General features: G+C 33.9%; 1 protein-coding gene across 1 annotated transcript in view; it reads left to right on the forward strand.

The window, feature by feature from the left end:
- Positions 1–17384, forward strand: part of ZCCHC7 (zinc finger CCHC-type containing 7) — a 248900-nt gene that overhangs the window by 212242 nt on the left and 19274 nt on the right. Inside the window, exon 6 of the mRNA XM_080820404.1 lies at positions 7383–7418. Within this exon, the coding sequence (XP_080676530.1) occupies positions 7383–7418 (36 nt within the window). The remainder of the gene's footprint in view (positions 1–7382; positions 7419–17384) is intronic.

Here is a 17384-nt window from a genome sequence, read left to right on the forward strand (position 1 = left end):
CTTTAAAAAAATGTTTTTTGACTAAAGTTACTATAGTTATCAGCACAACTTTGGACCTAAAGGTGATTACATGTGTGCCTGACATATCCTGGATACTGTAAGATTCTTGGGAGAAAATGAAAAGGAAATTTCCCCAGGAGAATCCCATGAGAATTAGAGAAGTGGAACTGGAAATCAGGGAATAATTATAAATGAAAGGAGTTTAATGTAGTTGGTTAAGATGAATCAGGATCACTTTAGTAGTTTTAAACAATTTGTTCTACTACATATTTGTTATTTCTGATGGACTTTGTATAATTGGTTTATAAATAAAGTTCTAAACTCCCATTTTAAAATTATTTTACCTTTACTTTATCTCTTCTGAATCTAGTTTAAAACTTCTGGTACTTGGGTGGGTTAGGTGAGCCGGGTGGTGGGTATTAAGGAGGACATGTATTGCGTGGAACACTGAGTGTGGTGCATAAACAATGAATCTTGAAACACTGAAAAAATAAAATTAAATTTAAAAAAAAACAGGAAAAAAAAAAAAAACTTCCAGTACTTGCTAGTGGGCTTAGGAAAGCAATGTGGTATAGAAGGTATGAGAACTCATTCACAGTTATCTCAGAATGTCAGCACCAATACCAAGGAGACGGTGAAATCATCTGGAGTTTTAATTGTCCAGAGGATGTTTGGGGTTTTTTAAGAAACAGGGAGAAAGGGGCGCCTGGGTGGCTCAGTGGGTTAAGCCTCTGCCTTCGGCTCAGGTCACGATCCCAGAGTCTTGGGATCGAGCCCCGAGTGGGGCTCTCTGCTCAGCAGGGAGCCTGCTTCCTCCTCTCTCTCTGCCTGCCTCTCTGCCTATTTGTGATCTCTCTGTCAAATAAATAAATAAAATCTTAAAAAAAAAAAAAAAACCCAGAAATTTGAGTGTGCCAGAAACTATAAAAAGAGAGAGTTAAGATGCTAGAGAGCAGGAAATAAGACCTTTCTTCACTTGTGTACATGGATTATGTGTTCACTACTAAAGTAGCTGGATAGAGTCCCCAAATTGTTATTTTTTTAAAGATTTTATTTATTTATTTGACAGAGAGAGATAGCAAGAGAGGGAATACAAGCAGAGGGAGTGGGAAAGGGAGAAGCGGGCTTCCTGCTGGGCAGGGAGCCTGATGCATGACCCTGGGGTCTTGATCTGAGCTGAAGGCAGACGCTTAATGACTGAGCCACCAGGCGCCCCAGATTCCCCAAATTATAGGGCTCTGTCCCTCCAACTTTCTCCTTCCTGTCACTTTCTCAGCCTTCAGGTGGTAGCTATCTAGCTATTAAAAGAAAGTCAAGAGAGAAAGGCTAGTAAGGACACTGAGATTGTTGTTACTGTTTAAACCTTGTGGTTAAAAAGGAATTAAGTAAGCTTGAGTAAACTGAGGGAAGATAGAAACTTTGAGAGTGGCATGGAATACTTTAGTTTTTCACCAGTGATGAAGATATTTTGGTTTGTTTATTTCAAAATCTAACTATACAGTCTGAGACCAGATTTATCTGATCACATATTCTTTGCTTTTTTTTTTAAGATTTATTTATTTATTTGACAGAGAGAGAGAGATTACAAATAGGCAGAGAGGCGGGCAGAGGGAGAGAGGGAGGCAGGCCACCTGCTGAGCAGAGAGCCCGATGTGGGGCTCTATCCCAGGACCCTGAGACCATGACATGAGCCAAAGGCAGAGGCTTAACCCACTGAGCCACCTAGGCGCCCTCTTTGCTATATATTTTTGTTTAAGACTTTATTTTTTTGTCTGAGGGAGAGAGAGTGAGCGAGCACAAACAGTGATAGCAGCAGGCAGAGAGAGAAGCAGGAGCTCCCACGGAGCATGGAGTCTGATGTGGGACTTGATCCCAAGACCCTGGGATCATGACCTGAGCTGAAGGTAGATGCTTAACAGACTGAGCCACCTAGACATCCCCTTTGCTATGTATTTTTGAATGACAAAGAGCATTACTGAGTGAGTGTGCCTCAGTTAAATGCAAAAGTAGGTACATTGCACATGGTGCAGTAACTGCTCATCAATGTTTCTGGATTCTTTTTTTTCTACAAACAAGCTGGCTACAAGCGGCTGTATCCCAACAAAATCTGTATTTTTCACTTGCCCTTTTCTTTTGGATCCTTTTTTTCTCACTGTCATTATCTATATCTACAGCTCACTTAAATGGTGAGTTTTTACATTCTCTTAGGTTTGGTCACATCTGAGAGTTGACTGTTTTGCAATAAATTTCACTTATTTCAGCTACCTTATTGATGCCATTTCCTCATGATCAGTTTTTGCATCAGAAGAGTGGAGAGTGCCAAATTGTCATCATCATAGGAATAATTAATACAGTTGAGTGTTTGCCATACATCAGGCATTGTTCTAAGGACTTTATACTTAACCAGCTCTTTAACCATCATAACAGCCCTTTGAAGACATACTGTTATCCCATTTTATTAGTGAGAAAAGAGAAATAGAGATGTGTAACTTGGCCAAGCTAGTAAATAGTGGAGCCAGGATTTGAATCCAGCCATTTTGGCTCTAGAGTCATTGATTTTAGCCTCTATGTTATTGTGTTTCATTTTACTGGTTCTTGTATTGTTTGTCTTTAGCTAACAATCAGCAGGCATACTACAAACATTGTCAACTATTTGTAAAATTAACTTAGGTTACAGTGGTCTAAAATCACAATCAAGATGTGTCTAGAAATACTTGTGATTCTCTGATGTGAAAAAAAAATTTTAATGAAAATATGGGTGCTTGAGGTAACCCAATGTATTGTCTATATGATTTGTTTTATTTTTTAGCTGATTATTTTGACATAATTTCCTATAAATAAGAACTGTTATATTTTCCAGTAAAACTGAAATGTAATCTATTATGGACAAACTTTATGCTGTCATAACTGCATGTAAGTTAGGAAAATATCAAAGAGAAATATCTTTGAGCAAAAAATTAGGCTTGTCAGTTTCCCTGATTACAGAGGATTAAGAGTATAGGGATTGATTAAAATTTGACCTTGGATGGAAAGATGATTTTATGAATTCTGGTTCATTTTGTCAGCTTAGAGATAGAGACCAATGCATGGCTTTCCATACCAATGGATGAAAAAAAATTCATGTAGATTCTCTACACACTGCCACATATATCTGTTATATGTTTACAACTCCTTTTTATCATGAATGACGAATTCTTACACAATAGAACTGTAATAAGCACTATTAAAACAGTAACTTAGCTTGCATTTTGATTTTATATTTCCATAATTTCAGACCTTAGAGTGATCTTTATGGGATTCCGTTTGAAGGCTATGCCCAAGATGTTCTCTTCAAAGTACTTCTTAAAGGAGAAATTTTATCTCACATATATTCAGAGTATATGTATAATAAGATATGTATTTTGTGTGTCTGAGTAGTATATATACACCATGACTACTAAACTGTCTGGAAATCAAATGACTTGATGCAATTATTTGAGGAGCCTGCTGATGAGGTTTCAGAGTAGGAACATTCTTTTTAATGAAGGTACCTAAAATTACATTACTGTGCAGATGGAAAAGTCAAGATGGTGGCCGTGTCCAGAGACTGGAATGCTTTTCCTGTATCTTTTCGTTCAACAAATTTTAAATTAAATTTTCCTCTTTATTCTCTTTTATTTATGTGATTCACCATCATTGAATATTGCTTGTTTTATTAAATCTTTTGTTTTGCTGCAGTGACTTGAGGGGGCCAGCCCCTAACAACAGAGGCTTTGACAAAGCACCAGAGGATTCTGTTAAAAAGTTGTGTTTCGTAATTGTAGTTGTCGTGTCAGAGCCTAACTGACTTGGAGCTGAAGGATTTTTGTGAGATGAGTAGCTGTGCCAGCAGGGACCCAAGTCTCCTGGGCTGGCCGCGCTCTCATTAAGATTTGCCGCTAGCAGTGGCGGTGTTCAGCATGTATGTGACGTGCATTCTGTTATTGTATGCTTGGCTTGTCAGCCTGCAGCTTTCTGACACTCACTTATGTCACTCTTTATTCAGAGAGGAAGAAGCTTTTGATAATTTGACAAGACAAGCTCTTAAACGATCTAGGTCATGGCCTTCACTGTCTGTGATTGTGAACATATTTCCTGAAAGCCCTGTCACTCATCACAGCTACATTTTCTCCCGGGGAGCCACAGGCCTGTCCTGGTCTCTTGTCAGCTCATACATTTTGGTTATTCATATACCAAATACAGTACTGGGGGTTTTTTTCTTCCCTTTTGCAAATGCTAGCATGTTAGTAAGGCTAATCCTTTCTCCTGTGCTGTGTTCCCAGCAGGGCTGCGTTCAAGGGCTCTCTCTAGTACAAGGCAGACAACTGGCCAAGGGGAGCTGAGGAGGAGGAAAGGCCGCTTAGTGCTGTTTTTGTGTTTGTTCATTGTTGTGGAAATATGAGAACTGGTGGCAAGGGCCTTGTCTATTGAGCACTTGAGTCTTGGTCTGCTGTCAGGGGCTGTTTAAGATTGAGTGTTTTATTTTCTTTGATGTTCACATTTGAGAATAGGGAAGTGGGAATTAAACAACAGATGCACTAAGCCGTTGTTCTCGTAAAACAATAATTAGCACCTGATAAAATTCAATATGGGCTGAAATGCACAATATAAACTCTCAATTCATCTGGTGTGGCAAACTGTGTTGATTCATCTTTGAATTTTATGAATAATAACACTCAGTTATTCATGTATGGTTTGTTATACAAAATACAATAGAGGGGAAAACTAGTTGGGCAAAAGTTGGCAAACAATGTAGCACATTGCTAAAACAGATGTACAAGTGCACTTTGTGTGTTTTCACTTGTGAGACTTGAGGAGGTTCTCTGGGTTGCTATCCATCTAAGTGCCAGTAAGGTGAGATCACCAGGACAACCAACAGATGCAGTTGTATTTTAATAGTTTGTTACATTTTCATTTTAGGTGAGGTCCACAGCAAGGCTAATCATTCATTTCAAATACTTTAAAGTAAATTTTTTCATAAGTTCCCATTGTAGTGGTAAGCCCCTTGCTTTAGAAATTACTGTATTTTGTCTGAATTTTCTATGCAATAGATGCATAAATATGGATACTACAACATTCTGTTTGTTAAAAAGAAAAAACATGTGCAATGACTAAGGAATGGTGAGAAGTAGAAGCCACAAGCAAAAAAATTAATACTTAAAAAGTTTATTAACAATAATCCTGACTATTGTATGCCATATACTTAGACTTAAAGATGTGAGATTTCTATTGGCACCTATTATGAGGTGAAAACAATTTCTTCCTTTTAAGCTTACATAGACATATATTAGATAGAAATTAGTAAAGTGAAACTGTCAGTGGGAATGTTGTGTAAAAGTACTTACATGAGATAAGATAGGATTTTTTAAAATTGTAATACTATTGTCTAATAAGAGAAAAGTTTCATGTCTCTCCCTATTAATTTTCTATATCAGGCATCATCTTCATGTATAGAGCAATCAGATGATTGTTCAAAAACCAAGTAATTCTTTCTTTTATTACTAAATTGCTGCAACACAAGAAAAGGTCACATGGTAGAGTGGCATTCTGCCAGTGTATGACAACTCAGTGATTGCGATTTTTCAACCGTATTATTCTGAGGACATTGTGGTAATCAAGAACTATCCATAACTAATGTATAAATAACTGCTTGCTTATCTCTACAGTAATCCAACTCAAATTATATATACACAGCAAAAAGCTTATGATAGAAGGTAGGAAATGAATATTTAAAGGTATATTTACATTAGATCTTTGTGTGTAAATATGTTTATTAAAACAAATATATATGTATAAAAATATGCTTTGTTGAGAACCTTTGTAGCCTACAAGTTTGTGGCCATTACTTGGTACCTAACATAATCTTTGCCTTCTGAAGCTACTTTTTACTTCTTAAAAATAGTTTCCTTTTGATCAGTGTTGGTCATCCAGAAATCATTGTATACAAGTGGCTTTTTTTAGTTAGACACTTTAGTTTGCATAGATATGACATTTCAATTGGAAAGCTGACCACTTAATAGTCTAATTTACACACCTTTAGACGTAGGATAGTTAAGCTTCAAATACATAAGGGATAAAATCTTCAGCATAGTTAGAATTAGCTACTCTTTTTTTGTCTAATCAGTTATGATGATATAATCAGTAGAGGTTTTCCCACTCAAAAATTATTTTCTGTTATTACCATACCCATATCTTTAGATTGTATGAATTACCTTTGTTAGCTTTGTCACTGCCTTGAAAAATAAATGAAAGAGGAATGACAAATCAGGTAAAGAATTGTTTCAAAGTGTATGTCAAGGATAATAAAGGTTTAAAAAAGATTCAGCTCATTCCAGTTTTAGGCATGTGTGTGTGTACATACACATATGTATGTATACATACATTTTAAAACAAAAGCTATACATTCACATTTACTTTCAGAACTACCATTTGCTTAGCTTGGTTTAATATATTTTAGTTACTGCTATAATATAATTATAAAAAATACTTTCTGTCATCAACTGTTCTTTTCCTCAGAAGATGGCAGATCAATAAAACATAAGAACTTGGTTAGAAGTGTTTCCCTAACAGAGTCCTAATTTAAGTATAAGAAAAGAAGATTTGTTATTTGTATCCACAAGGAATTATCTCCTGTTTTTTGTTTGTTTGTTTATTTTTGCTGCTGTTGTTTGTTACTTGTGTTTGTTTGTTACTTTTCTAGCTTCAGTAAATCCATATTTTACAAAATAACTGAGATTTTTTTAAAGTTATTTGCCTATAAATGTACAGATAGAGAAGGCAACTTTTAAGGGAAAAGACGTGGACTTCAGATTCTTGAAGCGTTTTTTGTTTTGTTTTAATTCTCTTTTTACTCTATTTCACAGAGTATTGAAGGTTAGCAGCAAGTGATTTGGTAAAGGATGGCAACAGACATCAGAAATATATAACCACAGTGAAGTCTTCTTTAAAGCTATTAAATTGTTGTTTTTTTTTTTTTTATCATACTAGCAAGGTTCAAAATGTTCTTTCTAAAAGGTGTACTTGGTGAGTCTTATTGATTTTGACCACTGCTGTTCATTTATCAGTTTAACTGAGTTATGGCTCTTAATCACATCTTAGTGCCCCAAAACTTCTAACCTGAAAAGAAAAAAAGAGAGAGAAAACTTTGTTACTGGCTTTCTGACAATGGCAGGGAGTGTGTTAAACCAGTGTAAAATTCAATTAAACTGTCTAGCCAGGTTTTTGAAGCTGAAATGCAGACCCTTTCTGTTAAGCTTCTTATTTTCCTGTGACCGACACCGGTGGATGCTGGGTTATGCCAAAACCAACAGGCTGTAAAGTACCTTGTTTCATGCTCCCAGCTGATCAATATTTTTATTTTCCAGGCTTGCCCAGAAATCTGGAGGCAGTATCACCTAACGGTGAGTAGAAACACCTTTTTTATTTTCCTCAAGACCTAGCCTATTTATCCTTCTCTGAACTGCTGACCATAAAATATAGACAAGCATCTTCTACTGGAAGATAATAAACATCTGAAGAGTTTTTGCACTGAGAAAGCAATAACATACTTTTCCTCTTCTCCCCTGCCCACCAGTCTGTTCTCTATCTTCCTGTTCTGAAAAGATTTTGATTGTTTTTTTATTACTCACGTCATTTAATGATTACATCATGGTATCTCAGTCTTCCTGGACTACATTCATTAAATTAAAGGGGGAGAAGTATGCTAGGAGCCATAAAAAAATAATAGTAATCAAATATCTTTAAACTGTTATATTATCTACAGTCCATAAGCACACAGTCCATAATATCTTCCATAATCATTTTTCTGGCTTTATTGAAATTTTTGCACATTTTTTAATGAAACTAAAAAAAGCTCAATGTATCTTTCATATAGAACAATTCAACTGTCATATCCTTAAGTTCCTCTTAACTTATTCAGAGTATATAAACATCTGCTTAATATCATTCAGGTTATTCAATTATCTGGATTCCTCTTATTCTGAATTTAGGCTAAGTAGAAGTAGAAAACATAATTTACTATGGAATCGGTTGACTAGTGCTCAGTGTTACGAAGTTGGTTTTTAATATTCAACTTAAATAATTTCAGTAATTCGCCATAGCCCTGGTAGTCATTTTTTCATATAATAAATGTGCTATACTGAGTAAGACAATAATAAAAATTGTTCTTATAGTTATACAGTTATAACAGTGTTATAAAAGCTGTTCCTTAAGGTTAACATATCAAAAAGGTTTTGGTTATAGGAATTCAGGTGGCAAAAATAAAAAGGACAAAGTTTGACAAAAACATGCCCTCTTACTGCTCTCCTCTTGTAGAAATAAAAAGTAAACCGTGACTCAAACTACCAATATGTCTATCACAGGCCCAGGACACAAGGAATAATATATGTTTTCATGAGGAATATGTTTTCATATTCTGTTATCACTGTTAAATCTGTGTAAAGATTCTCAGTGGAAAGCTATGGTTCCTCAACTATCCTTCAGTCCCAAATTGGGTTTTGTTAAAATATTTAGTGTTATACCAGAACACACACGTACATGCCCCTGTGTATGTTAAGACACATATCTTACAGATATAACCCATATGGATATATCATGTTTATACTTACGTAGCAGATTTTTTGGTCCTCACATGCTGGGGTGAAATCATTATAGCCTAAACTTGATTGAAATCCAATCATATATTTTTCAACATCATAGTCACTTTATATAACTACATAGCAGTTTTCTTCATCAGTATTTTTATTAATAGCCTAATGATTTGGCAATTTCATTTCTTTTCCCTTTTCCCCTAAGTTAGGGAATTCCAGCCTTGAAAACTTGAAGTGCTCTAAAGACACTCTTTTCATTACTTACACCTATATTCTTTTATATAACTATCATAGAAGGATAGAAATCGGTGTTTAGTATAACAGAATTATTTGAAGGTTTGTTTGATATTATAGCTTTTGAAAAACATTTTAAAAAGAATAGGTGGGAAAAAACAAATGAAAACAGAATGAATTTGCCTCTGGGGGAGTTACAATATATTCTGTTTATAAGTATAACAAAATCATTTTGAAAATCCATTTTTCTCACTCTGGAGTTCTGATTAATTTTTCAAAATAATACTGCAGGTAACTATCATGATTTCTAATTGTCAAGTTTAAATTAATACTTAGTAATTCAGAATTAGTTTACTATGCAAATATAAATGGTAAACTAGTACAGTTACAACGTGTGTCTACATATCAGTCCATCTAAAATAAAATCAGTATATAATTATGTATATGCAAATCCAAATATTTGTAATTAAGCAGTATTTAATCTTGAATAAAAGCAAGATGCATGGTGAGTTTCATCATCTTCAGCCCTTTTACTAGGCGATGGACTGCCATCTATTGACTTATAGTAGCCCTCACATGTGAATGTGCCATCACTCTGCAATGACCAAGCAATGAAACCTAGGTTGGAAGTGCCACTGTATATTGCTTTAAACCAGTCTTCTTAAAACTCTGGAAATTTCCGCACTTAATCATTGATTAATTTTCTTTAACTCGAAAAGTGTCCATTTTTTACCCCAAATGAACTGTGCTTTTGGGGGAATAAGTTGATTAGTGTATATCCAGTTTGGAAATGCGTACATTGAGAATTTTTCAGTTGCTTTTATCTGCTTTTTATCAGTAAGACTAGAAGGACATTTACACAGCTTAAAGTTTGGCAACTACAATTTAAGGTCTATTTAGGAATTGCTTTCTTTCTTTAAAAAAAAAAAGTCTGTAGATTAAATAGAGCATTATTTCTCATTATTTCTCATATACATAAGAAAGATGGTGAAGTTGATTGGTATAAGTGGACTTGTAAAACGTTCCAAATCAAAAATTTCTTAAGACACATTCTAAAGTAAGAAGAAAATTAAAGAAGGGGAATGTTCATTGTTTTCAGCAGTTAAGTGAGATTAAAAATAAAGTCTTCTTAACAGCTTGTATCTGAATATGACCTAAAATAGAACAGCTTCTTAACCAAACTTGACTGGACTTCATTAAAAATAACTAAGACCATCATTCTAAAGGGTACATGCCAATAAAACTCTGATAAAAAGATACTTCAGGTATATATACATAGATACATATGCATATTATGTATGCATGTTAGAACAACTAATTTAGCTATGTCATTTTTCTTCGTATATTTTAATGACTATAAACTTATGCCATATAATTCAATGACTTTAGATAATCACTTTGAAGCCCTGCATGGGAAAAAGAAAAATATATTATTTTTACTTAGCAATTAAGTAATTTCCCCAAATAGTTTATGTACTTACTCCTCCAGAAACGTTTGTAAAGTTTTTTAAATCTTCAATACTATACCACTGTTCTTGTATTTTAATTTCTGTTATATTTTCGGATTTTGGTAGCCTGACTTTGAATATTCTTTTTCATCTTTCAGATAACTCATTCTAGATAAAATTTTCCCTCTTTAACTATTCAAGAAGGAAAGTCCCTTCCCCCATTCCCTGTCATTTCTAGTCTCATTTATATTAAAAATCCTAGGCCAAAATGGCCACCAACAGAGTTTTACAACCAACAGAATTTTTAACTAGTAAAGGCTATAATTTGACATGCTTTGGACATTTTGTTAATCTTGTTTTTAATCTACTTACTTTAAAAAAAGTAACTAGGAGTTTGCTATTTGGGGGCTGTGTGTGTTAAGAATCAAAAAGGACAATACATCTTTTATGTTTAATTTTGCGCCTGGATTTCTTTGTGTGCTTTGTTAAAATATGTTACAACCTACTATCTTTATAGCTAACAATTTAAATAGAAAGCAAATGTAACCTTTTTGGAAGAATTATCTTTTAAATGTTTCTTTTTATATGGTGTTTGCAATGCCTAGAATTCACACTTAAAAAGTAAAATACTTGCTGTCAGGGAAATGGGGAGGAGTAGGATTTCTTTGCCTTCCTGTCTAGCCTAGTAAAAAGCTGGTGACTGGAATTCAATAGTAATCCATAATGTTTTACCTGAGCTAGTTGAATGCCAGACTGTATCTTATGGACCATAATTAACAGTTTCGTTTCGTTTTGCTCCTCGGTTTTTCTTTGCTTACCTGGGAACATCAATTTAGAAATGTGTTTTCTGGGTTTTCACAGTATGGAAATGAGGGTTTTACACTAAAGGAGAATGTTACTCTAAAGCATCCTATGACATGCCACACAAAAGGTAACCCTAAATGGGAACAGATTTAAATTGAACTCTAGAGCTATGCTCTGTAGTCCAAAAGGGAGGAATAACAAAGTGGAATTTGGTTGTGAGGCAAAAGGTATCCAAAAGTTTTTATGCTGGAATTGTGATGTAAGATAGGATGGGTAACAATTTTCTAACTGCCTAACCCTGTAGTGGATTTTTAAAAAATAACTTAAATGAAAAATTAAGTTTCCAAAAGTCAGCCCAAGCCAGAATCTTTTCTTTTTTGGGGGAGAAGCGGGTGGAGAACACCTCATTCTCTCTTAATTGAATATGTATTGGGAATCCTAAATCTTTTTTTCTGAGAGCTCTTTAGCTACATAAGCAGAACTGCAAAACCCATAAGAACCCATCCACAGTAGATATGATATGTCCTTTTCGGGTGTGTTTAAGAAAATAGGACTAGTTACATACTGTATTTGAAAGTGTTCTATAACTCAGAATAGAGTGAGAACTAGGCCTCATTCTATTTTGGAACATTTAAATCAACTTTTTTGGAGGTACCTTATCTTGAGGCCTAGCATACAGATTATCATACACAAATTCATCTCAGAAGCTCTTATTTTGGTAGTTCAGTTCACTTTGCAGACTTCCTCAAGAACCAGGAATACTCTTGTTTCAACTGTAGGGATTCTTCCCCCCTCAGGATCTGGTATTGCTGTTTCAATGTTTTGATGGGTTAAAAGTTGCTATTGAGATTTTATATCTCTGTCAATTTTCAGAAATTTAGTTTTCACATTAAATATGCCCTTACTGCTGAAATACTACTGAGGTGAGTGTAATCATGCTGTGATGATTCAGAAGGCACTCAGCTATTTTGTAGTACCTTAAGGCTGTCTTCCCATTGTAGTACTACAAAGTAAATCGGAAAAATGCTTTATGTTTCAAGTTACTTGGTGTCTGACTAAAAACAATTTCTGAATGAGCACTGATGACTATTTTCTGTTACTCCATGTATAACAGAGATAGAAAAGACATTTGGACAGTGACTAAAACTTTAAAATATTTTTTGGATGGAAAATTTATGTGAATCCTTATATATATATATTTAAATACTCACCTTGTTCTTAAAGTGTTTAATGTCAACATTTTGCTAGCAATTTCTACTTCAATCTCACCATGTTTAGAATTTAGTATAAAATGTACTTACTACATTTACAGAGTAGGTCAACTGAGTTTTCTTTTCTTTCTTTTTTTTCTTTTTTTTTTTAATAAATCTTTATTTCACTGGCATGTTGGACCTACCATGTAGAACTTATCATTGGAAGCAATTGGAAAATGCAATTTCAGGGCAAATGAAACCTGGAATTATCAATCTCAATAAATGAGATTCATTTAAAAATAAATACAGTTTGCCAAATCATCAAAAAGCCATTTTCTAAAGCTTCTGTGAAAGGAAGAGGAAAAAGTGAACATTGTGAATTATAAATGCACATGTTATTTTTCCCTTCACAGTGTTCCTTAGAAATTTAGACATTGTATGTATACAAACTTATTAATGAATGGGAGTAGAATAAAATTTAGATTTGTATATAATTTATTATTTATTTATTGACACACATAGGAGAGCCTTCATATATTCTTCTTTTCTAAGAAGTACTGAGCTATCATCGCCTTCAGAGAGAATTTCCAACTTTTTGACTTTCAGTATTTTAATGCGAAAATTAATTTGTTTTGAATGAGAAATCAACATGGCATATTTTGAGTAGATTTTTTCTTGTGTTAAGATATTTAATATCAAGTGCTTTATGACATTAAGTCTCTTATAAATTTAAGTATTTCAGATAATCAAGCAATGAAAATTATGCAGCAGTCGCACAATTTATAAAAGATTCATTATAAATGTTTTGACCTGGGTGCAGCTGTGTTTTTCCCATCTTCTAAATATCTGAAGATGTGTCTTAGTCACCGATCATCGTGTCATTTTTTAGGTAGCACATGTTGTTTAGTAATAAACTAATTGAACCTAAAGCTCTACTATAAACAGTTAACTTTTTTTATTTGACAAAAAAAGTCCCTGTGCCTTTTTGTCTGCCCCTTAGTAGCTGGGGACAAATACCATTGCATTTAGGACTTCCATATTTACTATAGGAGCTTCAGGTTTTACTTCTGTTTTAAAAATTTAAGAGAATTCTTATTGTGGACTTTCTTTTTTTTTCTGTTGGCAAAGATTTCTCCTGAGGTTGATAGAAGGATGCAAATTAATTTGAACTTTTCAGTGCCCTTTCATTTTCCCTAGGTATAGTCACCTTTACTTACAAAGGAATTATAGTTAGTCATTATAGGGGCAATTTCTTCTTAATACTTGCATTCTGTGGCAATTAAATTTTATTTCTAAGTATTTGTAACTTTAATATATAACACTTTTAAAGTCTTTTCTTCTCCTTAAGAAACACATACATTCTTCACATAATTGCAAATAAAACTACGTTGTTGTTGTTGTTGTTTTTTTTACTTAAAACTCTACACTTTGAAATAGGGCTCCCATTATAACAAAAATCAATATAAATGGGTAGCCTGAGAATATTCAAAATCCAGTTTAACACTTCATGGTGTTATGTAATAAATTATATAATAAATTATAGTTTAAAAATCTGAAATGTTGAATGATGCCTATTCTTTGTCATGTTAACCAGGCATAAAGAGAATAGAAGTATTATGTAGAATAATTTTAGCATATTTAAGTGGTTATCTTTCATATGTATTTTGAACAGGTGATTCATGCCATTCCTTAAATAAATATATTCCAACTGATTGAACTTGTCATAATCTTCTCTGGACATTTTAATGCAAGAGTAAAAGTAGATAAAGTATACTGGACCAATGATACTTGTATTAAACATCCCTTTTTAGTAGTCATGCATGTAAATGACATGGTAGATTACAGTAATTCCTAACAAGTCTTAAGTATTTAGGAATCACTTAGTTACTCAGAGTCATGATCAACCATAACCTTTAAGGGTTTTGGTCAGTCATTTGAATAATCTGCAGGGAAAGACTCCTAAAAGAACCCCTTGACTTGTTGACATGAACAATCTCTCTGAACTAGTGTTATATTTTCTGTTATGGTGTAAACTGTATTAGTAATCTTAAATTGAATTAAGTTTAAGATTTTAAAAGCAAAATCTCTTAAAGGACTAAAAGTTAATGAATTATTAATAAAATCAATCAGATTTTAGACTTGAAGTTCATTTGCCATTTGATTACCCACATACAAGAAAGTCATGAGAGTTATGTTTTTGTACATTTGAAATTATTTTCTTTCAACTACTTTGAACTCAGCAATGGTCATCCAAAACTACTATCCTTGGGTTTTTTTGAAATATCAAAAATATTATATGAGGAAAAATGCTACGTATTTAGAGACCATTTAACAACAACAACAAAAAATTTAATACCCTTGGAATTAAAATAGACCTTTGCCTTATCTGGTGTACCAATACACCAATGTAGATCACATTTCAAAACAAGAGTTCCTCTATGGGAATGTTCAGAAATCCATATCAGCTTTGTAAAAAGAATTGATGTGTATGAATCAGTTGGTAATAAAGGTACCACATTATTTTCATCCCTTTTTTCAAAATTCATATAAAGTCAAATCTATTAGATTAATTATAAAGTCATCTTTATAACTTTGTAATGTATCCATGTCTATAAATACTGATATTATGTAAATATTGTTTACATGTATTTGTGGATTACCCCACATTTCTTTTCAGTTAGAGTAACTAAATTTTGGATTGTTCATTAGCTTTGTTTATACAATAAAACCTCAGTTTGTCTTTCTTGGATCTCTCCTGTTTCCTTTACTTATAGTTATACCTCCTCATATAATTATAGTTATGCCTCCTCATTTTACTGAAGTCCTTAAAAAACATGCTATAAAATTGATTTAAAGGGGCAGACTTATTTCTGAGAAAATTACTAGGGAATGCTGTTCTTATTATAATAGAGAAAGGAATGCCAGCTTTGGGATCAGACATTGGCTTATATTCTGGCTCTTTAATATACTTAGATGGTCAAACCTAGTTAAAATATTTGACTTCTAAGATCCTTGGTTTCTTCATCTGAAAAATGGGGATAGTGCTTTCTCGTTTTAAGTATGCAATGAGATAATAAATGTAAAGTACTTGGCACAATACCTAGCACATAGCTCATATTCAACACTGTGTGAGCTCCAATAAAGCAAGCCCATACACACCTCACACTTATAGAGATGGCCTCTTGACTAATACCCCCAACTCAGATTACCAGATTATTATAATGTCTTTTGAAAAGACTGTTAATTTGCCTAAAATGAGGAGATTCATAATGACCTCTTTACTTTCTGTCTTCTAAAAATGTTTCCTTCTTATAGTTACTGAAATCAAAATACTCACAAACACTGTCTTCTGTTAACAAAAGTATTTACCTCACTTTTCATTTACTTACTATTTATCTGTCTATTCTAGAAATGTAGGTAACTTTTAAATACAGCAAATTTAAATTATTTTCTTTATTTGATTTGCGTAAAAATCATAAAGACATTTAAGAAGTAGATCACAAAAATATTTAGGTTACTTCTTCTCCTAATGCAAATGACTATATAACATATGTACCATATAAAGATACAATGATATCATTTTGAAAATATATACGTAATGTAATTAATATGTTATAAACATTCAGTTCTTAAGTGGTAACTTCAGTATCATCTGAATATAGTTATCAGGAGCAAATGAAATTACATAAATCTTGAGAATAATGTGAAACTGAACAATTCTCTCACACACACAACACACACACCAATTATAATACTTTCTGCTAGGGGTAGAGGGTTTATGTTAATCAGATGAGGAAGGAAACGAAATAGCGTATCAATTTTTTTGTACTTCAGATGAAACTGCTTCATGCCTTCACATGACTGATGCCAGAAACCAGCTTGATTTCACAGCAAGATGCTGAGGTGTAAGAGCTTGGTCACTCTTACAGACTTCTGCTTGTATCCTCTTATATGTCCAGCAAAAAAGGCAACACAAAATTAAGCATTTTCTCAGTGCCTGTGATTTGTATTCTTTGAAAGAGCATTCCTATTCCATATTGGTTCTTTATTTTAAGAAAAGCAGGAGCTAGGATAAGGCGTATTGTAAAAGCAAAAAAAAAAAAAGCATTACTCTCCCCTCTTTAGACAGGCCCTTAGAGCTGTGGAATTCCCTGCCTTTGTGACTGTTGGTTAAGACCATTTCAGGCGAATAAGCACACTTGCATGGGGCGGGGGGTATGCTGTGTGTTGTAAGTCATGTGGAGTTACGGTAAAAATGAAAATCTTGGTGTTTATTTGAATCCTCTGTGTTTTAGCTAATAAATAGAACAGAGCCACAGCTCTGTTATTCTATAGTTTTTCACTGATGGTTTCTATACAGTTGTATGCAAAATATTTAAGCAAATTTGAGCATGTTAAGTACTTCATACAGTTGGAAGACGTATATTAATGTGGCTTCTCTGTTTTATAGTCCACCCAAATAAACATTCAGATAAAATATCCACGGATTCACACATGTACGTATTCTTTTCGGTCCCTTCCCCCCACATCCTGCCTTCACTCCCTCCTTATCCCTCCACCCTGCTTCAAAGCTTGTGGTCCTTTTCCATCCATGTACTAAAAGGTTCTTTGTAAACCAGGCCATTTGTCCATCATTGTTTGGGGTCCAAACAGTGGTAAGATACCCTGTCACCGATCCCGCGTGCTATGAATGGCAGCTCCTCTCCGGACAATTGGCGGAGGGGCCGAGAAATATTCCTGAGAGGATTATTTAACCTTTCAATTTAGAGGGCACAAAGCCTGGCTGATTAATGAACTTTCTGATGGGCGCTGATAAGCGGATCTATTTCTTTATTTCCCCTAAAAGTGATTCCTTCTCCTGTCCATATTACTATAATCTTAAACATAAAATGTGGCAAATAGATTAAAAAACAGCACTAAAGAGTTTATCTGGCTGGCAAACTGAAGGAAATAAATTAAAATTGGTAATGACAGCAGTGGCTCAGCCTCATATGTGGTTTTTAAATGCACTGTGTATTTTGAAGAGACTTATTCTCCAGCGCGCCTGGTAATGACTGCTTTTGGTGCACAGTCTGGGGCTGGCTTCTGTTATCCCCACC

Source organism: Martes martes, assembly GCF_963455335.1.
Source record: "Martes martes genome assembly, chromosome: 12".
Lineage (NCBI taxonomy): Eukaryota > Metazoa > Chordata > Mammalia > Carnivora > Mustelidae > Martes > Martes martes.